At 41.0% G+C, this 13,957-nt stretch overlaps 1 protein-coding gene across 1 annotated transcript in view; it reads left to right on the top strand.

The window, feature by feature from the left end:
* Positions 1-13,957, top strand: part of ncor2 (nuclear receptor corepressor 2) — a 99,369-nt gene that overhangs the window by 17,306 nt on the left and 68,106 nt on the right. The window contains 3 exon segments of the mRNA XM_034118309.1: positions 5,632-5,827; positions 6,638-6,753; positions 12,354-12,531. Of these exon segments, the coding sequence (XP_033974200.1) occupies positions 5,723-5,827; positions 6,638-6,753; positions 12,354-12,531 (399 nt within the window). The 5' untranslated portion in view covers positions 5,632-5,722.

Here is a 13,957-nt window from a genome sequence, read left to right as displayed (position 1 = left end):
GACGAGGAGGAAAGTAAAAGCTGTGAGGAATGCTTTAGTACTCGCTGCAGATGATGTGAAAGCCAATGCAGAAGTTCCTCAATATGTAGTTTTAAAGACTGCTAGGTGCTGACTGTATCAATGTTGGTCAAACACCAGTTTCTCACTAGAAATACAAAGTCTCATAAGTTTCCATGTCCCCAATAAATGCAAATAGAAGTTTTTTAACTTATAGTGATTATATTCAATATGAAAGATTGATGATGGGGGCAGCAGAGTTCTGGACCAGTTGAAGTTTGTGGATGGACTTGAGAGGGAGACCAAAGAGAAGAGAGTTGCAGTAGTCGATGTGTGAAGTGACCAGGGTGTGAACAACAATGGTGGTGCTGTTAGCTTGATGTTACCTATGTGGAAATAAGCAGACCGAATGCCATTACTGATATGAGTTTTGAAGGAAAGTGTGCTGTCCTTATGGACTTTAAACATTATAATCAACTGGGGAATGGGCAATTCTAATAAGTTATTAACGTAAAATGTATATGCTTTCCTCAAAGGCGCCAGACTTGATTCATTTTGCCTTGCTAACACCATCAGTTTCTTTTTGGTCAAAATGGTTTAGATCTTAAACATTTGCTGTGCTCTCTAGGCCACCACACTCCTTTTTAAAAAAAGCAGTCATTTTACCTGGCTATTTTCTGTATATACGTAGACTTTTAATGTTTTATCTCATGTGTGGGTATATATATATTATTATGTTGCATTGTTGGCGGAGCCAAGGACTTAAGATTGTCATTGCCATATCTACACTGGAGCTACTGTGCATGACAATAAAGCAGAATATTTGAATCTGATCATTGTAAGTCCCATTTTATTCAGAAACAGATTTTGGCGAACTACCAAGGTGAATCAACTGAAGATGTACATGTATGTTTTCATTGAAGGTACAGGATATGTGTTGTACACATAGTATTGTAGGTATTCTGAATGAAGGACTTAGTCCTTGGTAGAATTAAAGGATCTTAGGTGGGACTTCACATGGGAACTTGACCACCCATGCCTCAAGTAAAGTATATGAAAATCCTTCAGAAAGTGTTTTGTGTACATTTACATTACATTTACAGTGGTTGTGAGCCGCTCTAGATTGATGTTGAGGGCGAGTGAGGGAAAAGTGTAAGCAAGCGAGAGCCTCCAGGGCCTTTTGTAATGAGGCTCCAGGGAGATAAATCCGTATGAGACCTGACAGGGTGCCACATTCCTAGGCTGAGAGTCCTAGCAGCCCCCCCCCCCCCCCCCCCCCCCCCGAGCTCTCTAGGGCACTGCTTTATAGACTTCTGATGTTGTTCCCAGACCCAGCCTTGTGCCCATTACAGTGCACTCATCTGCCTTTTCACAACAGATCCATATATTGGACTGCAGCCATCATCTGTAACAGTATTGGTAGAATCCCTTACTGACAGCTTAATGCGCTAGTGTGCTATTTTTCATCTAGAAATACTGGCATAATATATTACTGGCATGTCAATAAAAGTACATTATTGTTGTTGCGATAATGGGCTGATCACACCCTTGTTCTATCTGGATCCAAGCCATGCTATCAAGGCTCTTATCTATAATATGTTATGAGTTGTTCAATCCTTTGTACTTTCTTTTTAGAGCTCAACTATCAAGCTACCGAGTCAGACAAGAGATTTGATGAACTGTTTATGTCCGTGGACTAAAATTGTCGAGGTCAGTAGAATTAATCTGTTGTTTGAAGTCAGCGCCCTGCTCTCTTTGGCAGGCTTGAAGCCGTCTGTGTGCTAGTATTTCCACAGCCATTCCTAAAATGGAGAGGAAGGGTGGGGGGTAAGAGGATGAAATATTGGCTTGCACCGCTGAAGGCTGAGGCCCACTCCACTGTGCAAAAAAGAGGGGAAAAGGAAAGCACGCTAGATTGAGAAAGAGGGAGGTGACCGGGTTCATTCGCAGTGTTGGCAGTGAGCCATGGACTTGCCTGTGGGTGTCTGTAGCAGTGCCAGTGCATGTGTTTAGCCTCTCGCTTGGAAAGGCCCCATTCGCCTCAGAGTTTATGTCAAAGCTCTCTCATTGTGTTAGCCCTCTCATCTTGATTCAGGTTTTTTATGTTGTCTGCAGATCTTGTGACTGCATTCTGACTTGTTCTCAGGGGAGTCTCTCTGGACTGGACAGTCATCAAACAGAGGCTTCCAATGAGGATGGCTCATTTCCCCCTCTCTTTGTCTCCCTGGCCTTTTTGTCTGCCATGTTGTGCATATATGCATGCTATGTCAATATCATGAGTTTTGTTCATCTAGAACTTCACTAGTCTACTCAATCACGTTAGCACTTCCCTTTGTGTGGTCGGTTTATCTAGGTCTGTCTCTCATAAAGACAAGTATACACCAGTTCTTTGAAAATATTTGAAGCCACAGTTTTCAACTACCCTACACAGATGAAAATTATTGAGCCAATATGAGAACTTTAGCAGTGTTTTCTATCTCCTGTCCTCTCTGAGGATGTTTACAGAGCGCCTCTGTTCCTTAACGCCAGAGCCGTGTTCAGCCTCTCGTAAAAGAGCCTTCTGCGTAACTGAAATCAAGTGACACTTTGTATTTGTGACAGTGGGGCAGGAAGCAAGGATAGAGAAGGCCTCTCTTTGTACAGCTATGAAGAGTCAGACAACAGAGACTGGCACGCTGGCACTCTACCATAGGTTCTTTTATACCAACAATGTAGGCCTGAACCTTGTGGTGTTCATAGATCCAGTAATGCTTGTTTACTATTTGTTGCAGAAGTGATTACTCTACATCTAGGATGGTACCTTCAGGGGCCTGGTATTAGCTGACCTGCGGTTAGCACTAGTGAGCTAGTATTACAGTTTGTCGGTTACCAATGTATTTAAGTTCAACCAATTGTTACATAAATTGTAATTTCCCACAATAACTCACTTTGTCTCCAAATATGTTCATGTGGTTGTGACAGCACTGACATTTATATAAACACTACCACAGATTCCAAACAGACAAACAGCAGTGTTGTGTCAGTCCTACACCGCAACTATGACAGGTCTTTTATTTGGATTTTTCAATAAATGTGTTGACAATTTATTTTATAGCAATCTTACATTTACAGATTGAATATCAAATAATCACATCTCAAATGTTATCAACACTCCTTGTAATGATGGTTAAGTAATATTGGCTTTGTTACTGTTATTATTCTTTATACAAAACAAACTGATAGAGGTGGGAAATTACATTTTGTGTCAAACCAAAATGGTTCTACTTTTTTTTAGGGATGGGAACGATTAATCGAATATTCGAAATTATTCAGGTATTCGAATATGAGTTATGAATAGGGATGGGTATCGTTAAGGTTTTAACGGTACTACTACTTTTATCGATACCGCTTATCGATCCGGTCTTTTAACGGTACTTTTATCGGTTCTTTTGGAGAAAAAAACAAGGTAAACTAACTAAACAAATTGTGAACAAAACTAACATTGCTTTTTATTTAAATTAAATACATAATATTTCACATCAAAAGAAACAACAATGTTTGAACAAATCGTATTAAATCGTATTAAATAAAGAATTGTAAACAGAATAGCTGAAACTTTAACAAAATAAATAACTCAGTTACCTCTAATCATTAACCCATGTGATGTTTGTGTAATTGAGTTAACTCCGTGTGTTGCTGCTAGCATACATAATACCCTTTTTTTTTTTTTGGGAGGGGTGCCTAAGTTGATTACATATTATCAAATGGAATAATTCAATGTATACGACAGTGCCATAGCTAAATGTGTTAGGTCTAAAGGTGTGTTTTGCTCCGCTCACCGGTCCCTCACAGCGGGCAGAGCTGCAGGTGCTGATCTCTCTCTCGCGTCCGGTTATACTTCACTCGCGTTTATGTCCAAATCCATCAGATCTAGCTAGTTCTAGCTAATGATATGGCTGCTGCCCCTCCCTACACGCAGATCACGCAGACTCAAACCTCATCGTATGCCCAAATTCCAGCTGAGAGGGTCTTCTCTACAGCTGGCCTGATTGTGAATCGCCTCCGCACCCGCCTCTCCCCTGAGCATGTAGACATGCTCATATTCTTAAACAAGAATGAGTATTGAATAGCTGCATTTTGTGCATAGGCCCTGTTATAGGTTGATCTCTGTTGTAATAGGGTTACGTTACCCTAACCCGTTATGTTGTTCGTGTATGATCCCTCTTTAATTTAAAAACCAAGTTATGTTTTAAGCATGAAAGCTGTAGGCCTATAGCTGTCAACTGTTCAAACTGTGATCACCACTTCAATACATTTGACAAATTCGACTTGGTTTCTATACTTATTTGAACATGTTTTATTTATTTTTTTGTAAAACATTTTTCCACATTTTTCATTTTTTTTTTTATAGGATATGTACATTTCGGTTAATCGGTTAACCGTTTTTTTGGGGGTCGAATATTCGAATATACATTTGCTTTCAAATTCCCATCCCTACTTTTTTTTATGGATGTGGTCGCAGTGGTGGTGGCTTAGCAGTACACCTGAAGCACTGCTTGTAAAGATTTCAGTCATTGCCATGTTGTGAGCCCATATTTCTGCCAAAGTGCCTGTTGTGTGGCTTGTACACACTGAAATGTGATCTATGAGAGAGGCGTCATCAGTCAGAGGCTCCTAGAAATGGCAGGAGTCCTAATTTCTTTGTTGGCAGGAGTCACAGGGACACATGTCTATTACTAGTACTACTACTACTACTACTACTACTAGCACAGGCTTTTTAAGTGTCTGAGAATGGTGCTATAAAAAGCTGACCAGAGCTCATCCTTGTGTCAACATTACATTTTTGTTGAACTTCAGAACCTTAAATATGATCTAATAAGGCCATAAGCTATTGTGATAGATTTCCCTTTGTTGTGTGTGATGTAATCTGCATGGTCACTGTAAAAGGATTATGGCCCTTAGTTTTTTGCCTCATTATTTTCACTCTTACTTTACTTCCTTTCTTATTTCCTATATATGTAAACCATAAACATAATTCCCTTAGCTTTTACAGAGAAAGTAAACATTCAGTGTGTTACATCAGGTTTGTGCCAGTTTTGACTTGTTTTCATTCTTGGTCAATATGTTGCTCCCTTGTAAATGAGGTCGATATAGTTTGCATAATGTCATCTGGAGTTAAAATCTAGTGCCTGACATTCATGGACTACATATCCGTCTGGCATGGAGTTATTTATGTTTCATGTAAAGCCCCATTAAATTCAGTATTCTTGGTTTACGGGCTGGCTGCTTGACATGTCTGTCTGTGAGTCCTCAGTGTGTGAGGACAGTGAGCTATTCAGTAAGCAGTGAAGGGGGGGTTCAGTCTAGCAGGTGCAGGGACTCTCACTACTTTACTAGGAGCAATGGAAGGGGGGAGCATCTGTGTCAGGGAGGTGATGACATTCTGATATCCGGAGCAGACAGACACACACTTTCACCTCTAGCTACTTCAGAGGTGCGAGCCAGAAAACATCAAATTGTTCACGAGCAACCGTCACACATATTGCACAATGTTTTATGCATTGTTCTTTTCACTTAGGAATGTGGCCAAAATCATGCCACCAGGGTTGCTCAAGTACAAATAAAGTCTCATGCCAATTTTCTCTTTCTCCGCAGGTTGCTGGCTAAGAGAAACAGCTAATAATGCACAGCATCCGCTCTGCAGCCATACCCACTTCCTGCCTGTAGAGGAAGCGGCTGTGCCAGCATGTCCTCTCATCCCCAGTCTGGGCCGCCGGGCCGGAGGACTGTGGACACACGGCACCTCCCAAACCCTGCCAGTCTACCACTACAGCTGCAACGGGCACACACGGTAAGCGGTCTGGCACACAATGCGTTTCAGGGCTCCACATGAACTGCATCAACTTTCTTTTTCCCGAAACCCTTTGAAAGATTTGACTGGATCTGTCATTCTGGTTCTGCCTGCTTGAATATTTAGTAAACAGGGCATTACTCTGAACCACTGGAAAGAGGCCTGACCCTAGGGGTCCCCACTGGTGTTTTTCCAACAAAAACTTTCCCAGGTTGCAATGTTATGCACACAGAGCTGTTCCCTCATTAGATGTACAAGTTGACAGTTCATGTTGACATCATGGAGACACATTAAGACTTTCCCCATTATTTCCATAGAAATGTCCTAATTATCAAGATTATGTTCTTCTATGTATTGGGGGCAAAGCTGTCTGTGCTTCAAAGAACAGGCGGCTGTCTGATGTACAAGTTCACTCAGTGACCTCCAGTGTTTGCAAGGCCTTTTTTGTTCTTCTTTGGCGGGAGAAGCCCCGGCCTACCCCCCGGGAAGTCCACAGCTGCACCTGTAGTTAATCCTAGCACTCCCTCTTGTCAACACATTCAGGGTGAGATGAGGGTTGACGGGCTGTGTCCCACAATCCCTGACTGGCAGAGGGGAAATGTTACAGTAGCGGCATGGGTTACCCCACTTGTGTGTGAAACAAATGGAAGGAGAGCGATTAATGAGCGCTGGAGAGAAAATTGTTGGATATTACAGAAGAAAAAAGGCAGGGTGAAATTACATGAAATCAAAATGTTTTTATTCACTTTGCTCTTTGCATCATTCAGAAGGATGATCCATGCTGACAACTTGTTGTTGTTTGTCTTGCAGGAAGTGGGACTAGTTGACTACCACTCTCATCATGCCAGGGACTACAGCTCCCACCTGTCCCAGCCCCATCGCCGCCGGCCCTCCTTACTCTCTGAGTTTCAGCCCGGGAATGAGAGGTCAGTGCACCAGGCTCATATATAAGATCTATCCTCACTAATGAACATCTAATTGCCATTTTTTAAGTTTGCAGATCGTTTTGATTCCTTGTGCCTTTTAATTACACTGTATTTTGTGCGTTTGGAACAAGTTACATAGACAAACACTTTATTTATTCTATTGTTATTCATTCCTATGCATGCTGAACAGAGTAATGGCAGCGGTCTCTCCCTCTCCTCTCGCTCCGTGCGCTGTCAGTAGTGAGCAGCCAGCAGGACGCTGCTCAGTGTGGGAGCTAGTATTATACAAAACAAACACCTTCACACTCTTGGAAATTGATACTGATTCATGAATAGATTATATAGATATAGATTATATAAAAATAATAATAGTGTTAGATAATTATAAATAATAAATCGTTGACTCTCTATTTCAGGCCTACATACATGGTATAGAGTTTTCTATAATTTTTCTCTAATATGTATGGACAAGATATTTAATATTTGGTTAAAGAAAATGTCAATAATGTGTGTATGCTGTTATAATACTTAGAAAGAACCAACATCGAAATCAGCAGGTACAATTAAGATCAGCCTAGAACATAGATAGCAATTGGTGTAATTGTAGTACTGTTTAATATATATATATATATATATATATATATATATATATATATATATATATATATATATATATATCTTTTGAAAAAACATGGAAAACTGAAAGAAAGAAAACAATAAAAATACACTCCAGCCTTATATATATTACATGACATATTTAGTTTCATATATTTTTTTTTTTATGTTAGATGTATATTGTGGTGTTATCTGTCAGTCAACGTTAGTTCTACATACTATTCACATAAAAATGGCAATGTTCTCCCTTCACTGTGGTTGTCCTTGTGTAGTCATGATGACTGAAGGACAAAGGAAGCGTCCTGCAGGCTGCATTTTTATGCAGTATTATTCTACTAAAGCCTCTGCCTGTTAACCCTCCCCCAGTGTAATCCTTGTGTATTGCGGGTAGGCTGTGGCGCAGCGGACTAGTGCGTTGGTGTTCGGATCAGGGGAGCACAGGTTCAAACCCCACTGCAGTCAGCATGTCGTTGTGTCCCTGGGCAAGACACTTCACCCCAAATTGCTCCTGTGGGGATTGCCCACAGTATTGAGTATGTAAGTCGCTTTGGATAAAAGCGTCTAACATGTAATGTAATGTAATGTAATGTAATTGGCATCCACAAGCCGTTCCTATGCAATGTTGTGTTAAACAGCTGTGCGGGGGCAATGGAGCTTGCAGAGTTTTGCCATCTTCAATAGACCAACAGTTAGTCAGGCAAAGCATTGTATGTATAGGACTTTCCCTCTGGAGACTTAGGTCTTGTTCCTACCAAAGTTGTTTATTATTTATGTAGCCATGCTTTTCTGAGGATGAGTACTTGTGAATAATTGATGTGCATGCCATGAATTTTGCATGATGCACAGAGGATAAGTCGCAAGAATGTTTTTCTCTTCAGTTGATTGTCATGGTCGGTTTTCTTGCATGTGTTGAAACAGGCTAGTAGTACAACATTCCATTTTAAAGGGTTGATTTCCCCTAGAAAACAGCTATCTTGCTATACTGTAGGTATAAGTGACATTAACAGTATGTTTTTTGTGAAATGTGGGGCTGTCGTTCTTATCATGTAAAATAATTTGCGTTCCCCTAGCCTCAGAGTAGTAACAGCAGACAGCAGATGGTAGAATGACTCGGTCACACACTGTGTTGGCGTCTTTAAGTATCAATCAGATGGGATTAGGGTTTTCAACATGTATATGCCAGAGCTGTGTGTTGTTCCTGTTTAACGGTTATCTTAGCCTAACCCACAATGTGGGGACACTGGGTAATGGTTTGATAGAGAAATAAACACCACCCTGTGACACACCAGCTCCTGATTTCCTGACACCCTTCGGTCAATCCCTGGTGCTTTGGCAGTCGCTCTCAGTGTACATGATGCTGTCTGTGCAACACAGATGCCATGTGAGATAGTGGAGAAGTGAGGCTGTTTTTCAGAAGATGAGAAATAAACTGCTGGTCTTGCTGGCAGGCTCTGTGGACAGGAAGTCTTTCAGTGGAGTATATCAGGCTTTCAGCTTTACTTTAGAGGGCTTACAGTCCAGTCTGAGGCATTTATTCTATGTTTTCATTCGGAGTCTGAATCAAGTTATTCTTACCTTGGCAATACTTCAATATATCCTCTTCTCAGATGTGTGCTTGTCCTTCAATACATCTCAGTCATTCTGCAAACCATGTCTCCATTTGTAGCAAGCCCAGGCTTGTTTCCATTGTGTTCCACAGAGAACATAAGCACCAACATGGCCCTTAGAAGCTGCATTTTCCTAAAAGGATGGCATTATTACTTTCTTAGTATGATAGATCTATGTAGCAATCTTCTCCTCTTGAATTGTACTGGAGTGAAGACGAGGTGATAATGTACTATTGAGTTAATGCTCAAATGTACCCTAATTACAGGTCGGAAAGCCTCCACAGTATAATCATTGGTGAGCCGCTGTGCTAGTTGTTTGTTTCATCCTCCTCTTTACTTCAGGCAATATCTCAGTCACTCCGCCTCTTCCCATCTGTCTGAGGCTACTTGAGAAAGGGAGTGAATACATTTTATGGCAAGAATAACAACACAGAGAAACCACTTAATGTCTGCCTGGAACCGAGAGAACAGTGTAAACAAAACTGGTGCAAAAATGCTAAATGAGTTTGTCCAATAGCTGTTATTATGTTATGTATCTGTGCACTTGAATGTAGTAAATGGGTATCAAAAATAGTATTCAGACCTTAGTCTGTGTGTTCTTAAAAATATTTGCACAAATAGGTTTCCCCTTTACTTCATTTATTTGTCGTGTTGTTGATTGTATTAATCCTTGTCGAGTTTACTGACATAGCTGGACATTTTGTTGCCAATAATGATCAACAATGGTTTGCAATAGTATTTTCTAAAGAAGAGCCTTTTGAATTCTGATAAAAATTAAAAGGAATCAATGTTGAATTACTCAAAATTAGATTAACCATCTAGGAATTGATGATTTTTCCAACATATGCATCTTTCTAGAAAGAAAGTAACCTTTATTTGTATCCATCATTAAGCATTTGAGAATATCCCCGTCCCCTGCTGTGTGAGTACTAAGAGTTTTTGTTCAGTTACATGAAGAGAAAAGTTGAGAGCTTAAGTTTTTGCCACACATAGTCCCTCCTCTTTTCTGCGCTTTCTCCGTTTCATTCATCCCAGCTGTGGTGGCTCCTCTCTCTGCTCGCCATCCCTGCGCCGTGCACAGCTGTGGAGCTATTCCTCCGGGGAACAGCCAAGACATTGGAAGCCACGCAAACGCCATAGTGCTTTCACAATAACAGGCTGCTATCAGCACACATGATCTCTGTTCCAAACTACTAAGAAAGTAATGGAGCTGTTGCGTTGCCCCTGTCCTTGTCCCCCACACACCCACACCCACACACACACACACACACACACACACACACACACACACCCACCACCTCTACACACATCTCTTTCTCTCATCCTCCAGACAAATCCTCCCCAGGGATCAGATTATTCTGCACGCTCACAAGAGGGAGAGGGAGAAAGAAAGAGGGGGATGGAGGGGAAGATGAGTGCAGGGGGGGCTACAGCTTGATGATGTGATTATGTAAGTGCCAGCCCTCTATGGAGATGAGGAAGTGTGTGACTGAATGAGTGAGAAAAATGTGTCCGGGGGGGGAGTAGTCACACGCCATCTGGGTATTCATTTTGGCACCCTATTTTTGTGAGGTACTATTAAGGCAATCACTCTGATCAATGAGTTTGTTTCCTCAGCACCCCATGACACCTTTAACATGCATATTTAGCCCATCATATTACATAACAACAGCATGACATATCTCTCTTATATAAATCTCTTAGTGGATGTTGGCGATCGTTTCACCAAACCACCACCAGCACCCAACTCAGCAGAGACAGGCCCCATGCTCTTTGGCACATAAAGAAACCACACACTGGGCCATTGTGGGCCTGGACCAGCAATTATGGTTGTGTTTCCCCTCTTCTTTTCAGAAGCCACTTCCATTTTGACACTGGCAGCAAAGTCACGGACTTTCTGGCATCTGCCTCCAGGGCAGACTTGAAAAACTGTTTCCTAAGAAAGAACAGAGCGCCAAGTGGGCTAATAAAATCTTCTAAGTGCAGTTAACATTCAGAAGCTGTCATTTGATTGCACACCACGGATCCATTTTTACTGGTGCACTTTAGCGTGATGCTATCCACCGCCCTCCAATGACGAACACATGCAGAATGTGGTTTATACTAGCCCCACACATGCAGCACATCATGAGTAGATCACGTTACAGTATGGTGCGTTCCCCTCCTCCTGCGGCTGGTAATGTAATTGTTAGCATTCCTAGCCATCCAGATCACTTCTAGTTTTGGGGTACAGTATAGGGAGTGCCATAGCTCCTACTGTCTCAACAAAGCACTTTTCTTTGGCTTTGTGTGCATGTATGACCATGTTTATACTGCTAAGCAATTCCTGCTAAACCCCATACTCCACCATATGCTGCTACATGTAAAACCATTAGATGGTAGTGTTACAGTGAGTCACCATTTCCTAGCTTCCCTTTCTCTCCACTTTCCTGTACTGAGTGGACAATTACATGTTCCTGCTTACTTGAATAAAATAGTCTTCAGTGATTACTTTATTATGATACATTTTGAACCAAATCAAGCCAGCTGGCGATGGTTTGTGCCTTGAAAACAATCGTAAAGACCAAGTGTTGCCTGATCTCCACCTGTATCTGTCATCTTGGGCTTTTATACAAATGTTCTTTGTGTTGTTAACCTGTATTAATGGGATTAGGTTATGCCAACATGTTAAAACAAAAAATGCTCCAAGCCTTGCCTTTCGCTGAGAAGATCAGTATTGTCTCACTTATCGTTGCCTTCTGTCAGCTCCTTTTTGACTTGACATATTATTTGAAAGTTTATTTGTATCTTTTTTCCATTGATTTGACTTGCTTTGTTTATTGGCATCCAGCTTTTACTTTGGAAGGCTTTATTTGTTCCAATGCTGAGGTTTGGTCTTGTATTGGATAGTCAAACTTCACATACAGTCCTTCTGTTTGTTCCTCTTTGGGACTTCATCAGTTTAAATTGACTAAAACCCTATGCTGACTTTTGTATGCTAACATTAGACGTATTATCATGTTGGAATTAACTTCATAATACATCCAAGACTAATGGGAATGTAGTCAGTCAATGTTTCCCGAGGTGCACTGATGCAGGTGAAACACTAATGGTTCAAATGGTCTCATACTCATAAGGGTTCATTTTTCACAAATGTCTTTTTGCAATTCAGATTGCCATCAAAATGCTAGTGTGGCTAAAAACCTGATTTGAAACATCAATCGAAGAAAATACACTTCTTACATTAGGTATTTCTAACTTGTATTTCTTTTATCAGCTGTTACATTAGAGACAAATCACTTTTTCTTTCAATAATGGCTGCCTCGAGCTTACTGTTCATCTTAGTCTTTCAGTTGCTTTAAATGCTTTTCTCTGATCTCCTACGTTTGTATTTTGCAGAGGACAAGAGCAGCATATTCGCTATGAGCACATTTACCTGCCAGAGCCTAGCAACCAATCAGAGGTGGAGTATGCAGAGATCAAACGACCTCGCTTGGAGATGGGACCGGAGTCTCTGATGAGGCCTTCATCCCATCGCCCACAATTACCCATGGGAGGGGCTGAGGATATGTCAAAGGTCAGTAGGCACTATAACATACACTGTATAATATTGACAGTTCGCAGTATATCAGAGCTCGATGGTGACTCTGAAGAACATGAAGTACTTGGCTGGACTTGGAAATTGTATGTATGGTTAATGTGATAATAGAGGACTGGGTGTGTCAGCATTTGAATTGATACTTTTTGTTTTACAGACATGTTTATTGTATTTAAACATAAAGGCATTCACAAATGATCGTACCTGCTGACGAGGAACAAAATCGGATCTTAATAATCACCCTAAAGTCTAAAGAGAAAAAAAATAAGCACTGTAAGGCATTAGGCAAATCCTACTCCTATAAATATTATGAATGAGCCCCAAATCTTATCAACAGTTTCTCTTTAGCCAGGAATTGCATCAATCCGTCAAGCCAAATTTGCCTCCTAAGTCTCTTAATGGATTTCCATGTCATTTGTTGCCTATTATTAGTAGAACAAAATGGAATAGAAAGAAATACTTTTGTCAGTATGTACCAATATTCTAGGACACCATTGTTTGGGCTTTTAGAAGTTGGACATCTACAAGAAGATTTTGAAAGATTAAAATGTATATGACTTATACATGGTTACCCCTTTTTTTATCTCAAAAATATTCAAACTTAATTATAAAAATATATTTTGTTCTCTGATCAGTCCTCCTATTCTCCTGAAAGGCCACACAGGCTTTTATTGGATTTAACCCAGCAGAAGTCCTAGAATCAGGTTCTGCATTGCAGGAGCTGAAGCTCTGTGAGCCGCAGTGAGGAGAATAATAAGTAATTAATAAGTAATTGAGCTGACCTAGATTTCAAACGACCGAGGATGAAACTGTGTGAAACTGCACATCAAAAAGGCTTGCTTGCAGTGTAGAGCTGCTGGTGGGGAGGCGTTCCTGACATTACACAGAGTGCTTCCAACTGCCAGGGGAGGCAGACAGCCAAGGAATGGTAAATAGATACACCAACAACAGAGGGTACAGGAACAAAAACATCGACCCTTAAGCTAGCAGGAATGCCAGTAATTCCCCTCAGAGCAGAGAGAGCCGTAAACCCATTACATAAGTCATGTCAGAGGCAATCACCGCACGGAACAAATCTACCAAATGATAGTGGAGATGGAAGGAAAGATCCAGCTGAATATAAGGCAAAGGGCGAGTGTAGAGAGGCGCAGAAAGAGGTGAAAAGGGAAAGGGAGGAGTAAGACAAAGACCAACAATAAAAGAGGGAGTAGGCCAGTTGTTTAAAACAAAGCTGATGCTTGTATCATGACTCACTTGGAAGGTGAATCAGGGAAGAACAGCATTTTGTTCGAGTACACCATTGTACAGTTATCCAGATATGTTGGTTATACAGAGAGTAAGATCAGGTTAGAATTCAAGACTTGTTTACACAGGCGCTCGTAAACATTGTCCATGCACGCGACAG

This window comes from Trematomus bernacchii, unplaced genomic scaffold (assembly GCF_902827165.1).
Source record: "Trematomus bernacchii unplaced genomic scaffold, fTreBer1.1, whole genome shotgun sequence".
NCBI lineage: Eukaryota > Metazoa > Chordata > Actinopteri > Perciformes > Nototheniidae > Trematomus > Trematomus bernacchii.
This window is presented reverse-complemented; position numbering and strand designations above follow the sequence as displayed.